Source organism: Euwallacea similis, chromosome 19 (assembly GCF_039881205.1).
Source record: "Euwallacea similis isolate ESF13 chromosome 19, ESF131.1, whole genome shotgun sequence".
Classification (NCBI taxonomy): domain Eukaryota; kingdom Metazoa; phylum Arthropoda; class Insecta; order Coleoptera; family Curculionidae; genus Euwallacea; species Euwallacea similis.
The window spans coordinates 2,650,578-2,671,370 of NC_089627.1; the positions used below are offsets into that span (position 1 = coordinate 2,650,578).

Sequence of the window (20,793 nt, forward strand, 5' to 3'; positions counted from 1 at the left end):
ATAACGAGCAAGAGGTCGATATGAAATCCCCATACTGGCCCTTCTTATATTGAACGCAGAGTATAACCTAGGCTTACACTTTATAGTATCGCATAGCATTTAGGATGCCCTGCATATGTTAACCAATATTTCGAAAATCTTCAACACTTTAAACATTCATAGTTTAATGAAAATTAATTCTAAATTTTTATTTATTAATAGGACATCATGTATACTGTTACTTTTTTCAATAGGATCTTTTTGACTAATTTAGAACCGCAGAAATAAAACACAACTAAAACTGCTAAAATTAGTTTATATTTCAAAACGTTACAAAAAGCGATTTTGTTAAATAATTACGAAAGTCCAAATTCAGATGAAAAAGCAACATTTAGTGAAATGAAAGATCATTAAAAACATTAAAAAAATAATTATGAAAATTATCCTTTAAGACTGCTCATTCCAGCTCGCATAATTTCGTCAACCAAGAGCAAATTGCTGGCAATCACTGAACAAGAATTTATGATTTGTTTTTTAACCACATAATTATCGAAGATTCCAGCATCTTTCGGTATAATCGGCTCCCCGGAAATCAGATCCAATCCAATCGGTTCCGAACTTATGCGGCTTTCTTCTAGGAGCTTTACTATAGTTTCCTAAAAAAAGAAGCAAAAAGAATTGATTACTGAGGAGCGTCTTCGAGCAAGCAAAATTAAACTAACCTGGACATCAAATCCTGAATTAATAGCCAACGTTTTGGGAATAATAAGCAACGCTTCAGCATAAGCTACTACACCCAATCTGGCCTTGCCTTTGACGGTATCTTTCCATTGTAACAGCTCTTTATTAGCGGTTATTTCAAAAGCGCCAGCACCTGAAAACCAAATACTTAAACACAAAAAATATATTTTTATTTATAAGTTACCTGGAATAACTGCCTTATCCTCAATGGCATTGTTAATAGCCCGCAAACCATCTCGAATAGAATCGTTGATTTGCTGCAAAGAATGTTTATTCGGACCTTTCACTAAAATAGTCACGGACTGAGGATTCTGTAAATGTATAAAAATAAAAGTACTTTAAAGTATTTGACAAAAATCCTTAAATCCTTGCCTTGCATTTCTCCACAAAAGTGTATTTATTCTCGCCCAAAACGTGCTCATAGACTTCACCAGCGTAGCCCAAGCAAGACGGAGTTAAATCATCAAAAGTATTCATAGCAACGCCACCACAAGCCAAAGATAACCTTTCCATGTTCCTGCGTTTCGCTCTTCTTAAGGCAATAATGCCTAAAACTTGCAAGTAAGACAAGAAAGCTTATGCAATCCATGGCTACCAACCTTCCTTTGCTAGTTGATCTAAACTCATAGGGTCAATTCCTTTTTGATTGATAATAACGAAAGACTTGTCCGTTCCCGTACACACCTTTTTCTTCAGTTCTATAACTTTCTTCACCCTGTGATCGATAAATTCGCGTTCTGCCAATACCTATAAATGCCAGATTTTAACCCCAAAGCTGAAAGAAATAATACTCCTACAATACCATCTTATCCCTTTCCTCTGCAGTCTTGTAAAAGAACCCTGAATTGACCTCACTCTTCTCATACTCCAAACTCACATTGCAAGTTAAAATGTAACAATTCTCAAGACGTTTTGGCATATCTGGGTGGCGAGACCCATGATCAAGCACAAGGCCTAAACAAAAACCATAAATAATGACAAAATAAAACTAAAAACTTGAGCCCTACCCTTAATCAAAGAAGTGTCACTTTCAGTTTTATGTTGCATCTGCATAAGTTCAACCATATGCAAATCCACAGGTTTACCATCTTTGGGCCTAATGGCAAGAATTGCATCAACACATACATCAGTTAGCACATCGGCTAGTTTTTGGTGTACTTTTGTTCTTAAACTGGTTCTGCACACTTCTAGCAGGTTTTCCTTATTGATATCAATAGGAATCTTTATTTTATCAAGAATTTCTAATGCCTTAGTTTTAGCTTTGTCAAAGCCCTCAGTTAGAAGCCGCGGGTGAAGGCCTTCAGCTACGTAAATGTCTGCTTGTTTTAACAGTTCACCAATCAACAAGACTGTTGAAGTAGTTCCATCACCTAGAGAAATTATAACCTTGTTATTCATATGAATGTTAATGTTATGCTTAATGATTTTCAATAGATTTATCCAATAATTTCCAATCACTTATCCAAAACTTAGGTCTAACCTGTCATATCATCTTGGGCTGTTGATGCTCTGGCAATCAATGAGGCTGTAGGATGTTGAATCTGCATTTCATGAAGTAAAACATTGCCATCTTTGGTGATTTTTATATCACCAGCACCAGATACCAACCTGAAAATAATCAAAGCAAGCTGACAAAGAGGAAATAATTGTATGGAACTCTAATTTTCTTTGATATTATGAAGCAAATTTCATATTAGGATAGTCTGTGTTTATAAAATTTTATAATGAAAACAAGGAACAAGAAAGCTTGGAAGTGTATGTTTGTCCACGAATCTTAGTTTACAAAGCATAATAATAATCATAAAACTATCAAGACTCCATTTGAAAACTTATTAACCTTATTGTTTTCAGATTGTAAAACACTTAAGAAAATTATTATAATCATTAAGAAAAACTACCCTTGAGAGTAAAGTTCATTGTTACTTAGCGATTTCTTCTATATATTGTCCATACTATGAAATGTTGTAGGGTTCATTGTAAGGTAAGATGCTTATCAAAGTGTCATAACAGCAGAGCACATAACAAAATAAAAGTAGGGATTGTGGTTTATGGCCTGTACTCAAAATTTTCAGGTTTAGTTTTTAGAAGGTGGGAGAGGGTAAAAAAGTGTACTCAACAGGTGAATTACACACTGTTAACACACTGTTAATATAATGATTTTGTAGTGATTGATAGTTTACTGTGTTCCAAGAAATATTTTCAGTACGAATCACAAATTATCTCTTTAGTAATTAAAAAAAAACTGAAATTTGTAACATGTGACTTACATCTTCATGGTTCCCTTGGGTCCCAAGTTGGTTTTCATCACTTCCTGAATACCCTTGGCTGCAGAAATATTCACTGCTAAAGCCTGAGCAGCCCTGGCCACTTCGGCTTTAGGATTCAACAAGCTGATCGCCATTATTCACACTTTTTAAGAGAAAAATTAATAATTTACCGGAAAACTAAATACACAAGAAATGTGCGGCATTAATTAATTAACTATGGCGGCTGACAGATAAGTTGACAATTATTGTCGTTATTGTCAAAGTCAAAATGATTTTAACTTGTATGACTCCTGAAAATTTAAGATCTGGAGTGACGTCACTGTGTAGATTAAATTCGCTTAGCTTCCTAAACGAAATTTTGTACAAAAAAACTGATATCAGTTTTGTGATGTTTGACCTTATGAACAATATCGTTGAAAAATGAAGAACATAAAATAAGAATAACGAAAATTAAGTAAGTCAGATCAGGGACAGGGACACTCTCCTCTCAAGGTATCGAATATTACGGAAAATATAAAAATGCATGATTGAATATTTTATTAGCCGCCTATGCGTAATAATAATCAATACAAACATGAAAACTAACTATAGATACATTAAGAATACACAGCCTCAGCCTGCTGCCGGGCCATTTCAATCGCGCTTTGCCAAGACTGCTGATCTGGCGCCTTACGCATTCTCTCCAATAGTTCATGATTAAAGGTGCTATGCAACATTAGTGCCAAGACCCCAGCTCTATTCCTCATGGTTGCCCTCAGAAGCCTTTCTCGTTCCAGCAATTCGTCTAGTTTCAACCACTGGCGAACTCTCTCCAAATCAACCTGGAATACTAAGGAAGTAGCTTGGCTCAATAAATTAAAATAACTAATTATTAATACTTCAGCCCTCCTCAATTTCTCCCAAATATAGTGTTTGGTACAAGACTTTTTTGGTACCCTGCAAAAGTATCCAGTAGGAGAAAACAGGTCGGTGACAAGGGGGCAGCCGCACACTTCCTGTTCGGATATTTTCGGATCTTTGGAATGTTCTGGACACAAAACTCGCAGACGCTTGCAGTAAGTCTTGTTGCTTGCATTATAGAAGTCGCAGAACATGTTACCTAAAGATGGGAAATAAAATGAAAAAAATTGTGAAATTTTTGGTTCTCCTCAGTACCTTCAATACGCGTCTTGCACGCGCCCCCAAAAGTTGTTTGAGCCTCATATTTGATAAAGCATTTCTCCATATGTTTAATGGCAGTTTTTGAGTGTATTTCGTGTCCACAGGTCACGCAGTACATAGTACATTCTTCATCTTTTTCCACCTAAAAATAAGAATAGTACAGAAACAATAACTTGAAAAGATAGAGTACTAATACATCATTCTCCCAATTGGGATCTATGCTAGCATTCTTAGCCCTATCTACTAGACAATCGATCTCCCTATAGCGTTTATCCAACTCCTTAAGGATGTCTCGTATTTCCAGCTGTCGCTTACGGACTTGCTCCAATTCTGCGTTAAGAACGATTAATATCGCAAGTTAGGTTAAATATTGAAACATTAATTTTAATATCACTAAAGGTAACTTTCAAACGCATAAACAACGACAAAATACCCTTGATATTCATCTGCTCCGGTATTCCAGGAGTCAATGTCCATTCTTGCAGTCTTGCAGGCAACACATTAAGAATGCGCGTTTTGGCTAGATTCATACCGCACTCATCAGAACAATATTTCGAGCCATAACGGGCACTTTTGAGGCACTTTGGGCCTAAGCATTGTCTTGCATAGTTAGTTTTAAGGTGCTCATTGTTATATTGGTCTCCATCTGAAGCCGAGTCCTTACGAATTCGAATGGCACTAAAAATATTCTCATTGAAAGTTTTATGGACTCACCATTGGATACAAAAATGTTTAAAACTTCAATTGAGGTAGGTGAAAAAGTTGAGAAGGGCAATATTTGAGAGGGTTTGGTAAAAATTATCTGTAAAAAATGTCTTTTTGAAACTTGCCTATTTCTGTCATGAGTGTTTCTAAGTTTTGGCTTAGTGCTTGTATGTGCCTTTTTGCATTTACCAAACATGATGTGGACTTTAACTTGTAAGACTTGTAAGAAAGTTTTTAAAGTTTGGGTTCCAAGTCACCCAACAAAATACTGAATTTATGACATCTGACTAACAGTTTGCTTACATTACTGGTTTAACAACATTTTCACCAACCTTTGAGAGGCTACTCATGTGCATAAATTGATGGACATTGTTATGGTTTACAGCAAGTGCATTATCGAATCTATTAATATAAGTAGCAAATAAAAAAAAAGATGAGATGATCCAATTACCCTCCTCCTAAGGCATTAACACAAATCCTCTGTTTACACCTGTCCTTTGATTTCCCATGTTTTGCTTTTCTTGTGCAAACATCACATCTTCCACAATCTTCCTTTCTATAACAACCCATACACTCTCCACATTTCTTGGTCTTCTTGTCTGCTTTGTTTTAAATAATAAAAATATTACTTAAAAATATGAAGAATTATAGCGAAATGAGACAGAACTACCTTTGGACTTCTCTTCCTTATGCCTAACAGTTTCAAAGTTCCTATCATATCTTTCTTTGCGTTTTTTAGATTTCTTTTCATCAGGCTGCTGTAAGTTTGATTCAGCTCTCTCTCGCTTTGTGCGCCACTTTGTCTTTAATGTGGGATCTTCCTTTCGGCATCGAATGCAAAAGTATTGTTTAATCATTTTGGCATCTTTTTCAGAAATTTTAATGCAATCTCCATGATACCTTAAATTTGTTGGTACACGCTATAAGTTATGAAATTAATAAGTAACACATTTACCATTCTTCGCAAGCATCACAAGCTATCATAAACCTCGATGAATCTGATGATCTGCATATGCAATAAGCTTGACCATCCTGCCGCAGCAGAGTATCAATTTTCGATTGTCGCTCTGGAAGGACAAATTGCCTTGCAATGTCCTCTTTCTTGTGCAAAGATAAAATAAAAATATGAAAAATATTTATTTGCAGTTTTTTAAGTTGGATTTTAAATACTTACAGAAACCTCCTGAAATCTTCTAGACATGTTTGATTCCAACGAGTTACTGGATATATATTAATTCAAGATAATCTCTGTTTTTATTCATTCATTCTTTAAAAAAGTTGTAAAAAGTGGAAAATGTTAAGAAAAATCACAAATTTATTGACAAAACTTTTATAAAAACACCCAAAACACCCTTAATTCCACCAATCATTGAAAGTTGACGTCAAGGAAGGCATGTTCAGACACCATCAAAACACTAAATTGGTACTGCATCAAGAGTGTTTCGAATATCACGCTATCACACTCCAACTTATCAAAATTGATGGCAAAAAAGAAGATAAAAGACTTTACCATTCAGAAATTTCTAACCAAACTTGGCTTTAACGTACAAAGTTAATGCTATTTATATAGGAAACCTAACCCCACTTATTCATTATAAAAATGTTTTTCAAAACAACAAATAACCAAAACATGTTTACAAACATGAATTGAAACTTAGGGGAAAGTAAATAAGAAAATGCCCTAAACCTATAGACCCAACAAATATAAAATAACCTACATACACGTCACTACAAGCTGATAAGGGACAATGGAAGTGAATCCTCTAAGTGTAATCCTAGTAAAATCAGACAGCAAAGGCGATAGACTTCTCTTTCGATATCCATTTCACATCCAAGAAAACAAACAGAAATCTAATAAAGCCAGGAAGAACCCATACACCCTCCCCTCAGCAGATGAAACATTACAAACCCCTACAATCTGTTCATCTAACATCAATAAAGGTGTTCTAACAGGGTTTAGTGATGAAGTTCTCTCCTCCTTATTTGCAGTGAAAACTGATTTGTGCAATAAGAAGTTTGAACTTAAAGTTAATGATGTGAGATTCGTTAGTCACCCCACTTTGCTACAATTAAAAAACAAGCAAACTGATAAAGATGATTCAGGTATCATGCTAATAAACATAGTATTTGCCCTTTCTGCATTAGCCAGTCATTCAGTAGTGGGGTGCTATCATGATCTCAGTCAAAGATTGGGTATTATCCTGAGCCACGAGGAAAAGAGGTGTGGATATATATCAGAACAAACACAGACAATGATGGCAGCACATGATGATTGCACTACAAACAATGGGTCAGCATTTCAAGTGATCCTAGGTAAATGCACTTTGGCTGAGAATGTTAAAAGACTGTATGAAAATCTGTGCAACAGTGGTTTGGTTAATGTGACAATTAACAGGTGGATAAGTTTTAGTTTTTGCCTGCCTCAGAAAGCTCATCAGTGGCACTTAAGAGGACAAATCGTGGAGCCTGATGACATTGATAGATGTATTCAGGCCTTAAGGCCTTACCACAGTTTGTTGCTGCTTCATCCTGTGGAGCATCTAATTGATTTTACTTGCTTGGATTGTAGCCCTTCATTAGTTAAAATGCTCACTCAGTATTCACCAATGAAAAATCTGCAGACTTTGGCTGCTGATTCAGATTTGACATTGTCTCATGTATTTGAACTTACAGCTCACTTAGTTTACTGGGCCAAGGCAACAGTGATTTTTCCTGTGTGTGCTACAAACAGATATGTGATTTCTCCTAGTGCACCTTTGCATCACAATTCTCCCCTAATTGAAAAATTTAGTAAAGCCTTTCCTGGCTTACACTTAATAAGAACTATTCACGAGTTTTCTATCCCTACAAGCTTGCTCTCTAAGTTTAACCCACTTTGCAAACCCAACCTTCAGTCCTCTTTAGTACAGAATATCATTTGGATGTTGCAACATCATCTTTTGCTGCAGCTGCATACTTATATTGAATATATGCCTACCGACAGTGGAGCTCCAAGTAAAGCCAATAGAAAGTGCGGCAAAACTCCCTCTCCTCGCACTAGTTCAGTGTTATCTACATCATTTCCAGAGCCCTCAAGGACAGAATCAGAGAGTGGGGCATCTACAGTGTCAGAAGCACTTGATTTCATTAAACACTTGAATTTGGAAAGTGTAAGTTTTGCATCCACTGATGATGACAAGCAAGATTATCAGGAGGAGCTGCTTTTGGATTTTCCAGATGAAGAGAGGACACAAATTTTTAAAATTCCCGCGACAAACACTCCTGAGGATTTGAAGTTGTTTGCCAGATTGTGTAGGAAGGGATATTTTGAAGGCAATCATCATGTTGAAGAAATCATGTACCTGGAAAACTTGAGGAGGAGTCAACTCACTCAGCTTCTGGATAAATTTAGGGATGTGCTGATAACTTATGATAGTGAAGACCCAGCAATTGCTATGTTTTCTTGCCCTATGTAAGAAGTTTATGGGCTGTAATTTTAATTCAAATTGTTACTGTTTGTGGAAAGTTTTAAAAAAATGTTCAGTTTTTGTGATTTAATTTGTTTTATTCTAATGGGGATAATTAAGCTTGTGGTATATAGTTTATTCTGAAATAGGTATAATTGAACAAAGTAAGTTTTAATAAATGACCACTCATTTTATATTGTTACAAATCAGTTTTTTTTTTCAATGTAAGTTTGATGGATAAAACTACAAAACACGTTCATTTAATTTCTGCAAACCTCACTGCTCGATTTAGTGAGTTATATTTATTATTACTCATAACGAGTGTCTGGAAATAGACAGAATGGTTCATTTTCCGGGTTTCCCCAAGTTTGCGAAATTCGAATTCGTGTTAAAAAGTTATTCATCCTTACATGTTTATCATATGATATTCGAAAATATAGAAAACGCGTAATTTTTACCATAATTAAAAACCGGTAAAAAATCATAAGGAAACCTATAAAAACAATATGTGGTTCCAAAGAGAGGTACTGATTTCCGTTTATTATGTGTGTATAAAGCAGAAATTTAGAATCCTTTCGCACAACAGCAACACATTCTTGAATAAGTCGTCAGTAAATGAAACGCTAATTATAAGATATCAGTGTTGTATTTATGAATATAAAAATACAAAATATTACATGAGGGAATAAAAATATGGCGCCTTTATGGCACAGACTTTGATCTCTGCTACTTTAAATGAAACAGATCATTATATTTGAACTTTGAGACCTTAAAGAAAACTAAGAATAATTATTCATCTAATCATTATTTTATGAACAGACACATGCAGGTTTTCGTTTAAATTAGTTTAGAAAAAAACGCACCAATATTTTTAGTAGGCCTTGAGTGTAGAATTTAGAAAATACTTGAGCTCAAAAATGTACAACTTGGTACACAAGTTCGTGTATGTTTAACAACCCCCTGGAGCAAATAATAAAACTCTTAATCAATTTAATATATTTATAAATTCAATGTCCCACTCAAATAAAAGTAGGTAACCAATATTGAACCGATCCTAGTCTTCATCATCACTTATCCTTGTCAATGAATGTAGGCTTTACTTTCAGATCTAAATCCTTAAAGTAGGGATGCTGAGCAATTCCCTTGGCAGAGATACGTTTAGTAGGGTCATAAATTAGCATTTTTGTAAGCAAATCCAAGGCTCCTTCATCCATGTTTTTTACTTGTTTGGACAAGGTGAAAGTGGTCCAGTTGGGGAATGTTGCATGATAGTCTGGCAGTGAGGAAACTCCTTTCCATAGTTCTTCAGTTGGTGTCCGTAGGATCCTAGTTTTTGGATGAAAAAATCAATTTCATAACAAAAAAGGTTTAATATTTTGTAAAATGGTTAGTACCTGAAAATACGAAAGAGTTGATCAATCTCTGAATCGCCTTGAAATAATGGCTTTTTAGTGGCCATTTCTGCAAATATACAACCAATGGACCATACGTCCACTGGACAAGAGTACCTGGGGGAGCCTAATAATACCTCAGGGGCTCTATACCACAAAGTTACAATTTCATGTGTATAAATCCTCACAGGAATCCCAAAGGTTCTGCCCAAACCAAAATCGGCCACCTATCAGGTTATGACTTAAAATACCCACATACAGGGTGGCTCACTAAAAGTTGTCCAGCCAATGATTGTTATAAAAAAAGTATTGTTTGTTATAGACATTTAGAGTTTGTTTGTTGTAATTCTACTTATTTATTCCACAAGCATTAACAGTTATTAAAACCAATTATAGCTACTCAACAATTACAAAAAATAATTCTCACAGAAAAATAAACAGGACTGGACACTTTTTTGCTGCAGCAAATCTAAAGTTCTACTTACTTTAATTAAGCCATCTTTGCTGATTAACAAATTTTGAGGTTTAAGATCTCTGTGGATAACTCTACGCTGATGGCAAAACAAAATGGCTTCATTAATTTGATACAAATAACTTTTTACAAGTTTTGGATCCATGCATTTATCGGATTCAATTAAATCCAAGTACTTTTTCAGGTCCATGCTTAGGAACTCAAAAATTAAATACAGCCTGAAATAAAGTAAACTGCCATAGAAGTAGTGCACAGGAATTATAACTTACCTTGGCTCATCCATAATAATTTCAAGCAAACTTACAATGTTCCTGTGGCGCAACTCTTTTAGTAAGCTCATTTCCCTTAGGGCAGTTGAGGGAATACCCTCGTCTTCATTTTCAAGGCTTATGTTTAAAACCGAATGTAAAAGTTTCAATGGCATGACAAATGGTAAAGTCAAACTTACCGTATTCGTTTCATGGCGACCATTTCTCCAGTCTTTTTATTCTTCCCTTTATAAACCACTCCATACGTCCCCTCTCCGATCTTTTCAAGTTTAAAAAAGTCTTCTATTTTGCTCATAGTTTACCTAAAATCTTCAGGAGTATCACATGAAGTTAATTAACCTAAACCTAAGGCAAGGTATTTTGTTTTAACGTTTTTAAATTAATTGGTCTTTGGGGCGTTAGTGCTGTTTTGACTAGAATTAAATAATGGAAAAACCTATAGTTTTCCATTAAAATTGTGTGGACGAACATGGTGGAAAGCTGAGGCAAGAGAAAATGACAATGGGGAATCAGCTATTGGTTTGGCAGGAAATTATAAGAAAACAATCTCTGTAGGGGATGTTTCAAAGACTCCATTAGAAAATTAAAGCTCGAAACTTACCGAAAAATAAATAATTTTATTAAATATCAAACACTAAAGTTCTAACGAACTTTTCATAAATTTGTCTTTTGGATTGGAACGGAAACGGGCAAGGAGTTGAAGTTGAAAATTCCAGTTGACAGCTGTTTGAAACGGCCAATGAAAGACGCCCGACCCTCAATTAAAAAGCCTTTACGTCTGAGGTATTGTTGTTATCTCTCTCTATCAAAGGAAAATTTATATTTTATTATTCCTGTCGAAACGACGTAGAGTACATACCAATGTAAAGAAGAAAATGGAGGGAAAGAGGGGTCTTGTTAACTTTAGTGCCCTCTTGATAGAAGGTTAATTTTATGTTTAATACATAAAACACGCTTTATAGAGCAATTTAAGAGAGGTATCCTTAGAGAACGTGTTTTTTAGAGAGAAATCCGAATTTAAATTTAGGAAAATAGCGATATTTTCAAAGAAATTTCATATTTGTAACATTTTTGGGATAATTCGTTGCTATGTTGCCAGGTTGTACTTAATTTATTCTGACGGGAATTCTACGAAAGTAATCGAAGAAAGTTTTGTCCTGTCCGCAGAGTCTATATGTTTACTATATGGTTAAAGCTAACCTGAACAAATCCTCATTTATTTTGCTTTGAGTCTTATGATTTTAAGTTATTATGGCTTCGCGTAAAAATATTAATAAAAAGAATTCCTTATTTTTATTTGCCGTATATAAGTGTACTAAGATTTGTCAATTAAGAACGTAACGCCTATAAAATATTTACTATTCTGATTTTTGGAATGTTGGAACATTTAAAGTGACAAACAACAATTTCCTTTAATAAAGTTTAGTACTTATCCAAAGCAGTCAGAGGTTGGTTTTTTAAAAATTCAAATTTACTCAATCAGTACAATAATTATTTTGTTTGAAAATAAACTTGGCAATGAACCATCCATTTGAATATCTGTTGAATGGCACATGTCACTAATGTCAATGTCTCAGATGACAAAACTAAATCTTACTATGGAAGCTGACGGGTGCCGTTCTGTGTTGTCGACATTGTTGCCAATTCCCTAGCATTTGTCCGCAAGTTTGCCTGATTTTCCCTGATAACGGATTAATCCCTGAGATCGCAAATAATCTGACACCCATCAGAGCCACCTCGAGAGCCCTTTATCAACTAATTTTATCTGATTTAAATAATAATTGAACACATACAGTGAAGGATAAAAATATTGGCACCCCAGAGGTTTGAATATAAAGTGACTGATTTTGGTACATTAGTAAATACAACAAAACAAATGAAAACTAGTTTATTTTAAACCTCATATCTTAAAGTATTAATTACCCCTAAATATAATATTATATGATTTTTCTAACAAATAATAAATTGCAAATATGTAATCTAACTATAGAAAATCATGGACCAAAATATTGACACACTTTAGTTATATACTTAATTAAATAGTTTTCCTGATTCACAAACGATTTGTTTACTATTTTTTTATACTTAATATGCGTTCTTTGCGTGTGGGGACAAGCAAAGTTAAAAATATTTGCGGTAGTTGGTAGTTTTGATAATAATGGGACGCAAGGGTCAAGAAACAACTATTAGTCAAAGGAAAATAATTGTAAACTTACGTAGAGATGATAGATCTTATTCAGATATTGCAAATATAGTAAAGAAGAGCCGTTTTACAATTATAAATAATATAAAAAGATTTGAAAATAGTAATGATTTTTTAAATCAACCCAAAAGTAACCGCCAAAAAAAGTTGTCTGCTCGGGAAGAGAGAAAAGTAGTCAATAAAATTAAACTTAATCCTCGAACAAGTGCCTCTATTTTAAGAGTAGAGGATGGTAAAGATGTTAGCAGTAAAACAGTACGCAGGATCCTTCATCATGCTAAATATAGAGCTAGGGTAGCCAGAAAGAAACCCTATATCAGCAAAGTACATCAGAAAAAGAGACTAAATTTTGTTAAAAACCGTGTGACCGGGACAACCAATTTTGGAACAACATATTATTTTCCGATTAATCTAAATTCAACATTTTTCAGTCCGATGGTAAAGTGTGCGTATGGAGAAAACCGAACACAGAACTTGAACAACAAAATCTTCATAAGATCGTCAAACATGGAGGTGGTAGTGTCTTGGTATGGAAGTGTACAGCTTCGATTGGTATTGGAAATGTTGTCTTCATCGATAATGTGATGGATAAGACCATTTATTTAAATATTCTTAAAAATAATTTAAAGCAGAGTAATGAAAAGCTTCAATTAGATCACGGATTTTATTTTTAACAGGATAATGATCCGAAGCATACAACATACATCGTAAAACAATGGATCGCATTTAATGTTCCCCACACTTTAAATACCCTTCACAGTCACCAGAACTCAATCTAATTGAGCATGTTTGGAATGAACTAGAAAAAAAAGTAAGGAAACATCACATTTCAAGCAAACTAGAGCTGAAAGAAATTTTACAACGAGAATGGGAAAATATAGAGCCAAATTTTACTCAAAATTTAGTATATTCAATACCAAAACGATTAGCTGAAGTAATGAAAAGAAAAGGTCTTCATACAAAGTATTAGTTGTAATTAATTATGTACATAACTAAAGTGCGCCAATATTTTTGTCCATGGTTTTTTATAATTAGATTACATATTTTCAATTTATTATTGGTTAGAAAAATCGTATATTAAATGTAGAGATAATTAATACTTTAAGATATGAGGTTTAAAATAAATTAGTTTTCATTTGTTTTGTTGTATTTACTAATGTACCAAAATCAGTCACTTTATATTCAAACCTCTGGGGTGCCAATACTTTTGTCCCTCATTGTAACTATCTAATTTTCAATGTTATTAGGGGATCCGAAGAAAAGAACAAGAGATATAGCCAGGTACATGAAATGTTTTGGAACCAGAAGTCCTCCCAAATATTAGATAAAAAGAAGTTAAAATCTTTGTAAAATTCTGTATTTTACGGTGACTGCAAATTGGTTGTGTACCTACAGATAGAGAAGATTCAAATCCCTAGTCTGTAAAAACTCAGAAAATAAGGCTAGATATGCCCATTAGTAACAGTAAGCTATCCTATTTTTTTCACCTTTTTGTTACCAAATTTGTTAATTCAGAGTTGCTGTATAACTAAACTATTATGTGTATAGCATTAATCAAAATATTCAAGCACCCATTTTATCTTATTTATTAAGCAATAGCATTGCTCAATGATAAATTTATATAACAAGTTCATTCTTTTGAAATTCATTATATTTATCCAATGATTAAAATTACTAGTTAAAATTAAAGTTGAAAACAAAAGGGTATAGCAGGATAAGCATGGCGATTCGGCCTATAAAAGGGATTTCAAATTTTTTTGTGTAAAATAGATGTATTTGGTCATAAAAACAACATTTACTTTGACTTTGGAGCGATTTTTCAAAGTGACCTTGAAATAATATGTCAAAAAGATCGCTTAAGTACCTTTATTACTTTAAACTCAAATATCTCAGAAACTAAAAGAGATACAAAAACGATTCAAAAATCAGTTTGTAACTGATACTTTAAAGAATATTTATGTATTTTTTAATACTTTTTAGAGAATCGCAATATTTTCAAAAACTTTTAAGTGCTATTTTTTCATTTTGGTTTTTGAGTGACAATCACAAATTTAATACATGTTATAATATGGTCCAAGCTCTATCTCCTGTAAAAATTTCAATTTTTAAAAAGTGTGGCAACACATTCAAATATATAAAAAACGATGAGTGCGTCACCAATTATTTATATTCGTTAAAGTTTCGAGTATAAAATAGAAACTAATAATAACTTATACAAATACAAGTAAAAAATAATAAATTATAACTAATAACTAATACAGGATATTATTATATTCTACAATTTAATCAACTATTAGTCTTCATCACTATCTTCATTAATAATTACTGGAGTCTTAGTTTTTTCAAAAATTGAAGATAAAATTGCGGTTGGTCTTAAAATACGAGATAAATATCGTCTATAAGAGAAATAGTAAATAATAGCCACCACATGGGAATAACATCCTACAGTACGGTTGCCATTAGGACAACCACAGCAATAACATCTTATACTTTCATAGTATGTCCCATCAGGAACATAATCAATGTAAATACGATAAATTTTTCTGTTTATGTGTCGTCATTTAACTTCTGCTTTTAGTATGTTAGGTGCTTCTTTTACGTACTTTATTAATAAATTATCATTATCCATCAACTCAGCCAAAATCAAGGTCATTTGTATTAAGCTGTTTGAATTTAGATTTTCTGCGATTCCATTTTTCTACTGAAACTTCTTGACTCAATGAATTAGGCATGTTTAATTTATTATCAATATATTGCACTATAATGTCATTCAATTCACCGTCTGAACCTAATCTTTTATTATATTAATTATGCAGAAAACCATCAATTTTGCATAATCTTTCCATTTTAGGCAAAAGTGCATTGTGAACTTGATGATGTAGAAGTCTATATTGTTGACCAACAATACTATGTACAGCTTCGATTACCCATCTGACTTTAGTGATTTTACGTGACATCTTAGCTTCCTCCTTTGTTGGTTGAGTTCGGTTACTTTTCATTGCTGGTATAAACACTTTGAAACCTTTTTGAGTTAAATTCTCTATGACATCCCGAAATCCATGATCAGTGTTGGGTTTGGGGAGCTAATTTATTTAATGCCAATCTAATACAGACAAGCGACTAACAATTCAAGAACACTCCACTGCACTGTATCGTACTCCTTTGACACCCGTTGAAAGAGAGCACGTGCTACTTCCCAGCGACCTTTTATAGTCCGTGGCCGTGTTTTCTAAAAGGGCCTGACCCTTCTCGAATCCGCCGGACAATGCGGGAAGATCCACGTACCGTCTAGGCGGTGGTGGAGAGAGCCAGAGTGGCGCGAGTACAGTGAGCGAGAGAGCGCGAGATTCACACCCAGTAACAGTCTCAATAATCAGCAATAAATATGTATATCATCTGGTAACAGAATGGAACATATGCCTGCTGGATCTTCTAAAACCACTTTCATTATTGAAGCATCGTTTTCAGTGCCATAGAATGGTCCAGCGAAATCCACTACTAAACCGTTTGTTGTACGTATAGTAAAGGGCTTATATAAATGAGTTTTTTTTGTCCGGAATACGATTTTCTTTGATAATAATTATTCCTACTTTTTTGATGCCGAATATATGTACCATCAATAATTAGTATCAGCTGATTTTCGCCTAAACTGAACAGTTTTTTTGCGGTTTCGGTGGTGTTAGCCATGAACATTCATATCGCCAGATGGAAAGATATACACAAGCGCGGAACATGGGTCTAATAGCTAACAAAAAAACTAAGTTAAACTAAATAATAATAGGGCTAAAAACGTTGGTCTAATAAAACCCAAGCCGTACCAAACTCAAAATAATTAAACTAATTTCAGACAAAGGTTTGCTCATCGGTTATCGGCGTATCATCGATTAATAATATAAAATCTCTAACTTCAATTTTTAATCATTTTGTTTATTTTGCACCAAACGGTTCCCTATTTAATACTATATCACCGGAACAAAGTCATACAATAAAAAAACTGAATAGGAAGGATAATAATAATTTAACACGTATTTTAAATATTACATTAAAAAAAACTAAGACTCCGGTGGTTATTAATGAAAATAGTGATGAAAACTAAATGTCTATAGTTGATTAAATTGTTAAATAGAATTATATTTTGTATTAGTTTCTATTTTATACTTGAAACATTAACGAATACAAATAATTGGTGACGCGCTCATCGTTTTTTATATATTTGAACGTGTTGTGACACTTTTTAAAAATTGAAATTTTGACAGGCGATAGAATTTGGACCATATCATAACATGTGTTAAATTTGTGATTGTCACTTAAAAACCAAAATGAAAAAATAGCACTTAAAAGTTTTTTTTACGTTTTTGAAATTTTTGAAATTATAAAAAAATACATAAATATTCTTTAGAGTATCAGTTACAAACTCGTTTTTGATTTATTTTTATATCTCTTTTAGTTTCTGAGATATTTGAGTTTAAAGTAATAAAGGTACTTAAGCGATCTTTTTGACATATTTCAAGGTCACTTTGAAAAATCGACCCAAAGTCAAAGTAAATGTTGTTTTTATGACCAAATACATCTATTTTACACAAAAAATTTGAAATCCCTTTTATAGGCCGATTCGCCATGCTTATCCTGCTGCACCCTTTAACGACTATTTAACTCCGCTAGATGGGGCTTCAAACTGCCGCTTGACACTAACAGTGACAGTCACTATTGATTTGTTTATTGTTTACGTTTATTTCTTTTATATTTTTATTATTAAAGAATAATTAATTAGTCACTTTTTTAAACGGCATTAAATTTCCCCTATTAATTAAATAATTAAAACAAATATCTGTAAGGAAAATGGACAAAATTTGCTGTGTTTGTTTAACATTGGGCTCAGGTTTTAACAAGTTGACTAAAAAGGATTCAAGAAAAATAACGTCATTAGCAAAACTAGAGAAATGCATTTGGGAAGTGGTAAGTTTAAGTCATAATTCGGCATATTTTAGAGAGGTTAATTTATTAACCTTCCATAAGTCACTTACAGTGTCAAACCACAAGCAGTAAAAATGAGCCATAACCGAGGCAATAACTTTTCTATAACACATTATAGTTGGCGCCAGGCATTAGTACCTAAGTGTATGTCCTTTCACTACCACACTGTGCAACATATGTAGCAAGGACAATTAAAGAATCCTTCAATAAGTTATTGAAATATTATGATATTACCCTGTTAGAGCTCTCTACCTACTGGTGTTCTTTTTCAATGCATTAACCAGAATGCAGAGCACCAAGTATTAAAATTATTTACACATTTTTTAATATAATTTCTGGAACAAACAGACTTTTTGGTAGTTTAGACGGGGGAAGTTTTTTCTGATGGGGAATTTGAATGTTTTTGATAATTTGAAGTAAAGAGGCTGCTGGTGGCTGTAATATGATCCTCTTTAGCCATACTGATTCCCTTGACTGCATTTGACAATATTTGAGGAAAGAAGTAACAAAAAATCTAAATATTTTATTGTATTATAATGGATAAAACAGTTTCAGAAACAGCATACATAAACTCATCGTTGATATTAATTTTTCAACTAAACATATAAATATTTGTAAGATAGAGAAGGACAATCCATAAAGATTCCAGCATGCATCATGAAGTAGGTGTATTAGCAAGGGTATTACATATTCAGATGCTTATATATTCATATTTAAACTGTTTATGTATTGATAATTATCAGAAATTAAAAAAAAATCTAACTGCTACTTAGATGTTTTATAAATAAATATATCAAGATTTTTTTCTATCTGTTTAGCTTTGGCTTCCTTCCTTTTATCTGTGTCAAAATTGCACAGGGACATTAGACATTGTTTATATGTTTAGAGAAACATGCATAGCATCTGATCTTACACGAAAAAGCCAAGAATATGATCCTCTTCCTTCTACAAATGAATCAGAAGCAGGGTATAAAATAGGGTGTAATGAAAGATTTTTGGAAGATAACATTCCACTTGGTAAGTTACACATAAGATACACAATATAGTGGTTACTCCTGTGATGCTGGCAGTTGAGCTTGAAATAAAATTGATTCAAAGCTTTTCTTAAAGATAATTTACTGCAAGACACTAAGGATTATTTCAAATATGATTCACAAATAAGTTCACAGTGTCATGAAGATAGAAGTGCGGAGCATGACTTTCCATGTTCCAGTTCAACTGAGGACGAGAACGGTAGACAACATATATACAGGATAAATCTTAAGTAGGGGTTTTCCTTTTAACAAGGCATAGACCTCAAAAAACTAAGCAAAATCTTTATGTAATATTTTTCCGAAATCTCAAACGAAACGGAAATATGCTCGTATGAAAGTTTTAATAAATAACAAAATCTTTAATTATGATTCACTTCGGGGCTGGCTGCAAGAGGTGTTAGGAATTATCACCATTGGTTTCATTTACAGAAATTGTCATATTTGCTGTTAGAAGAAATCTTTTTCTTTGAATTATTTCTGCCTCGTTTTCTATCTAGTCACGCAATTTTGTCACTGTGTTAATTTCAGTCATGAACGTTAAACTTTTTATATAACTCCACAGATTTAGATCTGGTGATCTCGCGAGTCATCTTCAGATTTCAAAAAAATGTTGCATAAAGATTTTAATTAGTTTTTGAGATCTAAGTCGTGTTGAAAGGAAAACCTCTACTTAAGATTTACCATGTATAACTAACGAAATACTTGTATGTGATACTATATATATACTGTTGTATATCTAGAAAATCTAGCAGAATCTCACGAAGCAGATTTGGAAGATCAAATTAATGCCATAAAAAAAACTTCAATTTCCCAGCCAGGAAAAATAGTAAGAAGGAAACGGAGAAGGAAATTTATGTGTGAGAAATGTAGTAAAAGTTTCCTATCAAGTACCAAGTTAATCTTCCATTGTGAGAAAGATCATGGCATGGAAATTAAGGATGTCAAGCCCTTTTCGTGCGATAGGTAAATGATCCGAAACATTTTTAAATAGGTCAATTTCCTATAGAGTTCACACGGAATTTTAGATGCCCTCAGCGCTTCGCTACTTCCTCAAATTTGTCCCAACACGAGAAATATCACGACGGCATTAAATCCAACATGTGCTCTTATTGTGGCAATAGTTTTATTACCAAAACTGACCTAATAACCCACGAAAAGAAGCATTTAAATATGAGGGAATATCAGTGCGAAATCTGCAATAAGAGCTTTAATACCCACAAAGACCGCAGGTCATTTTAAACCTCTTTAGCTTATCCTGATTTCTAATAGCAGAGATTGTTCTAGGTCTCATAAGTTAATAGTTCACACGGATTCATCGAATTGGAAATATGTATGTGAAATTTGCTCAAAGCCCTTTCCAATTAAATCAAATTACGATAGTCACGTGCGCCGACACACGGGTGATAAAAAGTTTTCTTGCCATTTGTGCGAAAAGAAATTTACTGCCAAATGTGATCTTCAAAGGCACATGAGGAGCCATTCAGACGTAAGAGAGCATCAGTGCCCTCATTGCGACAAGGAGTATAAGGATGAGAGGGTGTTGAAGGTAGTGGAGTTTGCGATTGTTGAAACTATGAGTGACGTTTGAGGTATATTTAGGTCCATTTGGCGAAAGCCCATGGCATAGGTAGAGTGAAAACACCAGTGAGGAACCGAAATTATGTGTGTCACTTTTGTTCCAAGGCTTATTTTGAAAAAAATAAACTTACCAGGCATCTTTATACGCATTCGGGGGAGAAGCCGTTCAGTTGCCCTGTTTGCCAGAAGAAATTTAACGATAAGTCTTACGTGAAGCAGCATTTAAGGAATAGCCATAATGCAGTCCACATGGATGTACTCGATGGGACGTTGATTAAAGAGGAGTTTAGGGGAGAGTGAATGATTCTGCGAAGTGGGAGTTCGTGGCACAAATTATGCGTTTTTTGTATTTATTTTTTATAAGCAAATAAAATTGGGTTTTGCAGCTTTTTTTTGTTTATTTTGTGTTGACTTGTTCGAGTAAATAGAACCAGCATTTCTTCATACATTAAGTTTATTCCATACTAAAATGAGCTTCCTCTATTTACAATATTTATACAACTATTCTAAACGATCAGATTAGCATAGAACTAGGGCTATATGTTTAACATCTACAGTCCAATACTCGACTAT

At 33.6% G+C, this 20,793-nt stretch overlaps 5 protein-coding genes across 11 annotated transcripts in view; 2 read left to right on the forward strand and 3 right to left on the reverse strand.

Moving 5' to 3' along the window:
- Nucleotides 1-278: 278 nt before the first annotated feature.
- Nucleotides 279-3,215, reverse strand: CCT6 (chaperonin containing TCP1 subunit 6). The gene is made up of 9 exons (XM_066399573.1): nucleotides 2,988-3,215; nucleotides 2,201-2,328; nucleotides 1,728-2,090; nucleotides 1,523-1,674; nucleotides 1,320-1,467; nucleotides 1,093-1,268; nucleotides 905-1,031; nucleotides 702-853; nucleotides 279-635 (listed from the first exon to the last, which is right to left on the reverse strand). Exons 1-9 carry the CDS (start codon nucleotides 3,119-3,121, stop codon nucleotides 420-422), a joined length of 1,596 nt encoding a protein of 531 aa, XP_066255670.1. The 5' UTR covers nucleotides 3,122-3,215; the 3' UTR covers nucleotides 279-419.
- A 294-nt stretch (nucleotides 3,216-3,509) lies between these two features.
- LOC136415142 (CXXC-type zinc finger protein 1-like) overlaps nucleotides 3,510-20,793 on the reverse strand; it is a 140,886-nt gene continuing 123,602 nt past the window's right edge. Inside the window, exons 1-9 of one of the 3 annotated variants that reach the window (XM_066399586.1) lie at nucleotides 6,028-6,178; nucleotides 5,809-5,954; nucleotides 5,524-5,753; nucleotides 5,305-5,452; nucleotides 4,582-4,826; nucleotides 4,345-4,478; nucleotides 4,143-4,290; nucleotides 3,866-4,086; nucleotides 3,510-3,808 (exon numbers count right to left, since the gene is read on the reverse strand). In XM_066399586.1, the coding sequence (XP_066255683.1) occupies nucleotides 3,584-3,808; nucleotides 3,866-4,086; nucleotides 4,143-4,290; nucleotides 4,345-4,478; nucleotides 4,582-4,826; nucleotides 5,305-5,452; nucleotides 5,524-5,753; nucleotides 5,809-5,954; nucleotides 6,028-6,054 (1,524 nt within the window). In that variant the 5' untranslated portion in view covers nucleotides 6,055-6,178 and the 3' untranslated portion in view covers nucleotides 3,510-3,583. Of the gene's footprint in view, nucleotides 3,809-3,865; nucleotides 4,087-4,142; nucleotides 4,291-4,344; nucleotides 4,479-4,581; nucleotides 4,827-5,304; nucleotides 5,456-5,523; nucleotides 5,754-5,808; nucleotides 5,955-6,027; nucleotides 6,179-20,793 lie in introns of those variants that run through there. The other 2 variants (XM_066399585.1, XM_066399588.1) reach the window with 2 other exon arrangements.
- Nprl3 (GATOR complex protein Nprl3) lies at nucleotides 6,439-8,505 on the forward strand. Its single transcript, XM_066399607.1, has one exon. It carries the CDS (start codon nucleotides 6,602-6,604, stop codon nucleotides 8,306-8,308), a length of 1,707 nt encoding a protein of 568 aa, XP_066255704.1. The 5' UTR covers nucleotides 6,439-6,601; the 3' UTR covers nucleotides 8,309-8,505.
- Nucleotides 8,927-11,261, reverse strand: Cdk1 (Cyclin-dependent kinase 1). Of its 2 annotated transcripts, none has more exons than XM_066399591.1 (6): nucleotides 11,033-11,261; nucleotides 10,611-10,740; nucleotides 10,432-10,548; nucleotides 10,176-10,380; nucleotides 9,694-9,917; nucleotides 8,927-9,625 (listed from the first exon to the last, which is right to left on the reverse strand). In XM_066399591.1, the coding sequence occupies exons 2-6, from the start codon at nucleotides 10,724-10,726 to the stop codon at nucleotides 9,367-9,369; spliced, it is 921 nt and encodes a 306-aa protein (XP_066255688.1). In that variant the 5' UTR covers nucleotides 10,727-10,740; nucleotides 11,033-11,261; the 3' UTR covers nucleotides 8,927-9,366. The 2 variants fall into 2 exon arrangements, with proteins under 2 accessions (XP_066255688.1, XP_066255689.1); XM_066399592.1 differs by having other exon boundaries at nucleotides 10,611-10,733; nucleotides 11,033-11,260.
- On the forward strand, nucleotides 17,390-20,575 carry LOC136415178 (zinc finger protein 182-like). Of its 4 annotated transcripts, none has more exons than XM_066399626.1 (7): nucleotides 17,390-17,590; nucleotides 18,427-18,625; nucleotides 18,707-18,841; nucleotides 19,383-19,605; nucleotides 19,668-19,871; nucleotides 19,927-20,188; nucleotides 20,242-20,575. In XM_066399626.1, the coding sequence occupies exons 1-7, from the start codon at nucleotides 17,474-17,476 to the stop codon at nucleotides 20,518-20,520; spliced, it is 1,419 nt and encodes a 472-aa protein (XP_066255723.1). In that variant the 5' UTR covers nucleotides 17,390-17,473; the 3' UTR covers nucleotides 20,521-20,575. The 4 variants fall into 4 exon arrangements, with proteins under 4 accessions (XP_066255723.1, XP_066255725.1, XP_066255726.1 ...); XM_066399628.1 differs by having other exon boundaries at nucleotides 19,395-19,605; XM_066399629.1 differs by having other exon boundaries at nucleotides 19,410-19,605.

Excerpts from the sequence above, each read along its gene's own strand:
- LOC136415178 (XM_066399626.1), top strand. The coding sequence starts at position 17,474 with ATGGACAAAATTTGCTGTGTTTGTTTAACATTGGGCTCAGGTTTTAAC. Across the intron at positions 18,626-18,706 it reads GGAAGATAACATTCCACTTG|CTTTTCTTAAAGATAATTTA; the intron begins GTAAGTTACACA and ends ATTGATTCAAAG. Across the intron at positions 19,606-19,667 it reads AAGCCCTTTTCGTGCGATAG|ATGCCCTCAGCGCTTCGCTA; the intron begins GTAAATGATCCG and ends ACGGAATTTTAG.
- Nprl3 (XM_066399607.1), top strand. The coding sequence starts at position 6,602 with ATGGAAGTGAATCCTCTAAGTGTAATCCTAGTAAAATCAGACAGCAAA.
- Cdk1 (XM_066399591.1), bottom strand. The coding sequence starts at position 10,726 with ATGAGCAAAATAGAAGACTTTTTTAAACTTGAAAAGATCGGAGAGGGG. Across the intron at positions 10,549-10,610 it reads GTCGCCATGAAACGAATACG|CCTTGAAAATGAAGACGAGG; the intron begins GTAAGTTTGACT and ends TTTAAACATAAG. Across the intron at positions 9,626-9,693 it reads CAACTCTTTCGTATTTTCAG|GATCCTACGGACACCAACTG; the intron begins GTACTAACCATT and ends TCCAAAAACTAG.
- CCT6 (XM_066399573.1), bottom strand. The coding sequence starts at position 3,121 with ATGGCGATCAGCTTGTTGAATCCTAAAGCCGAAGTGGCCAGGGCTGCT. Across the intron at positions 1,269-1,319 it reads AGATCAACTAGCAAAGGAAG|GCATTATTGCCTTAAGAAGA; the intron begins GTTGGTAGCCAT and ends TGCAAGTTTTAG. Across the intron at positions 1,032-1,092 it reads CTTTTGTGGAGAAATGCAAG|AATCCTCAGTCCGTGACTAT; the intron begins GCAAGGATTTAA and ends ATACATTTACAG.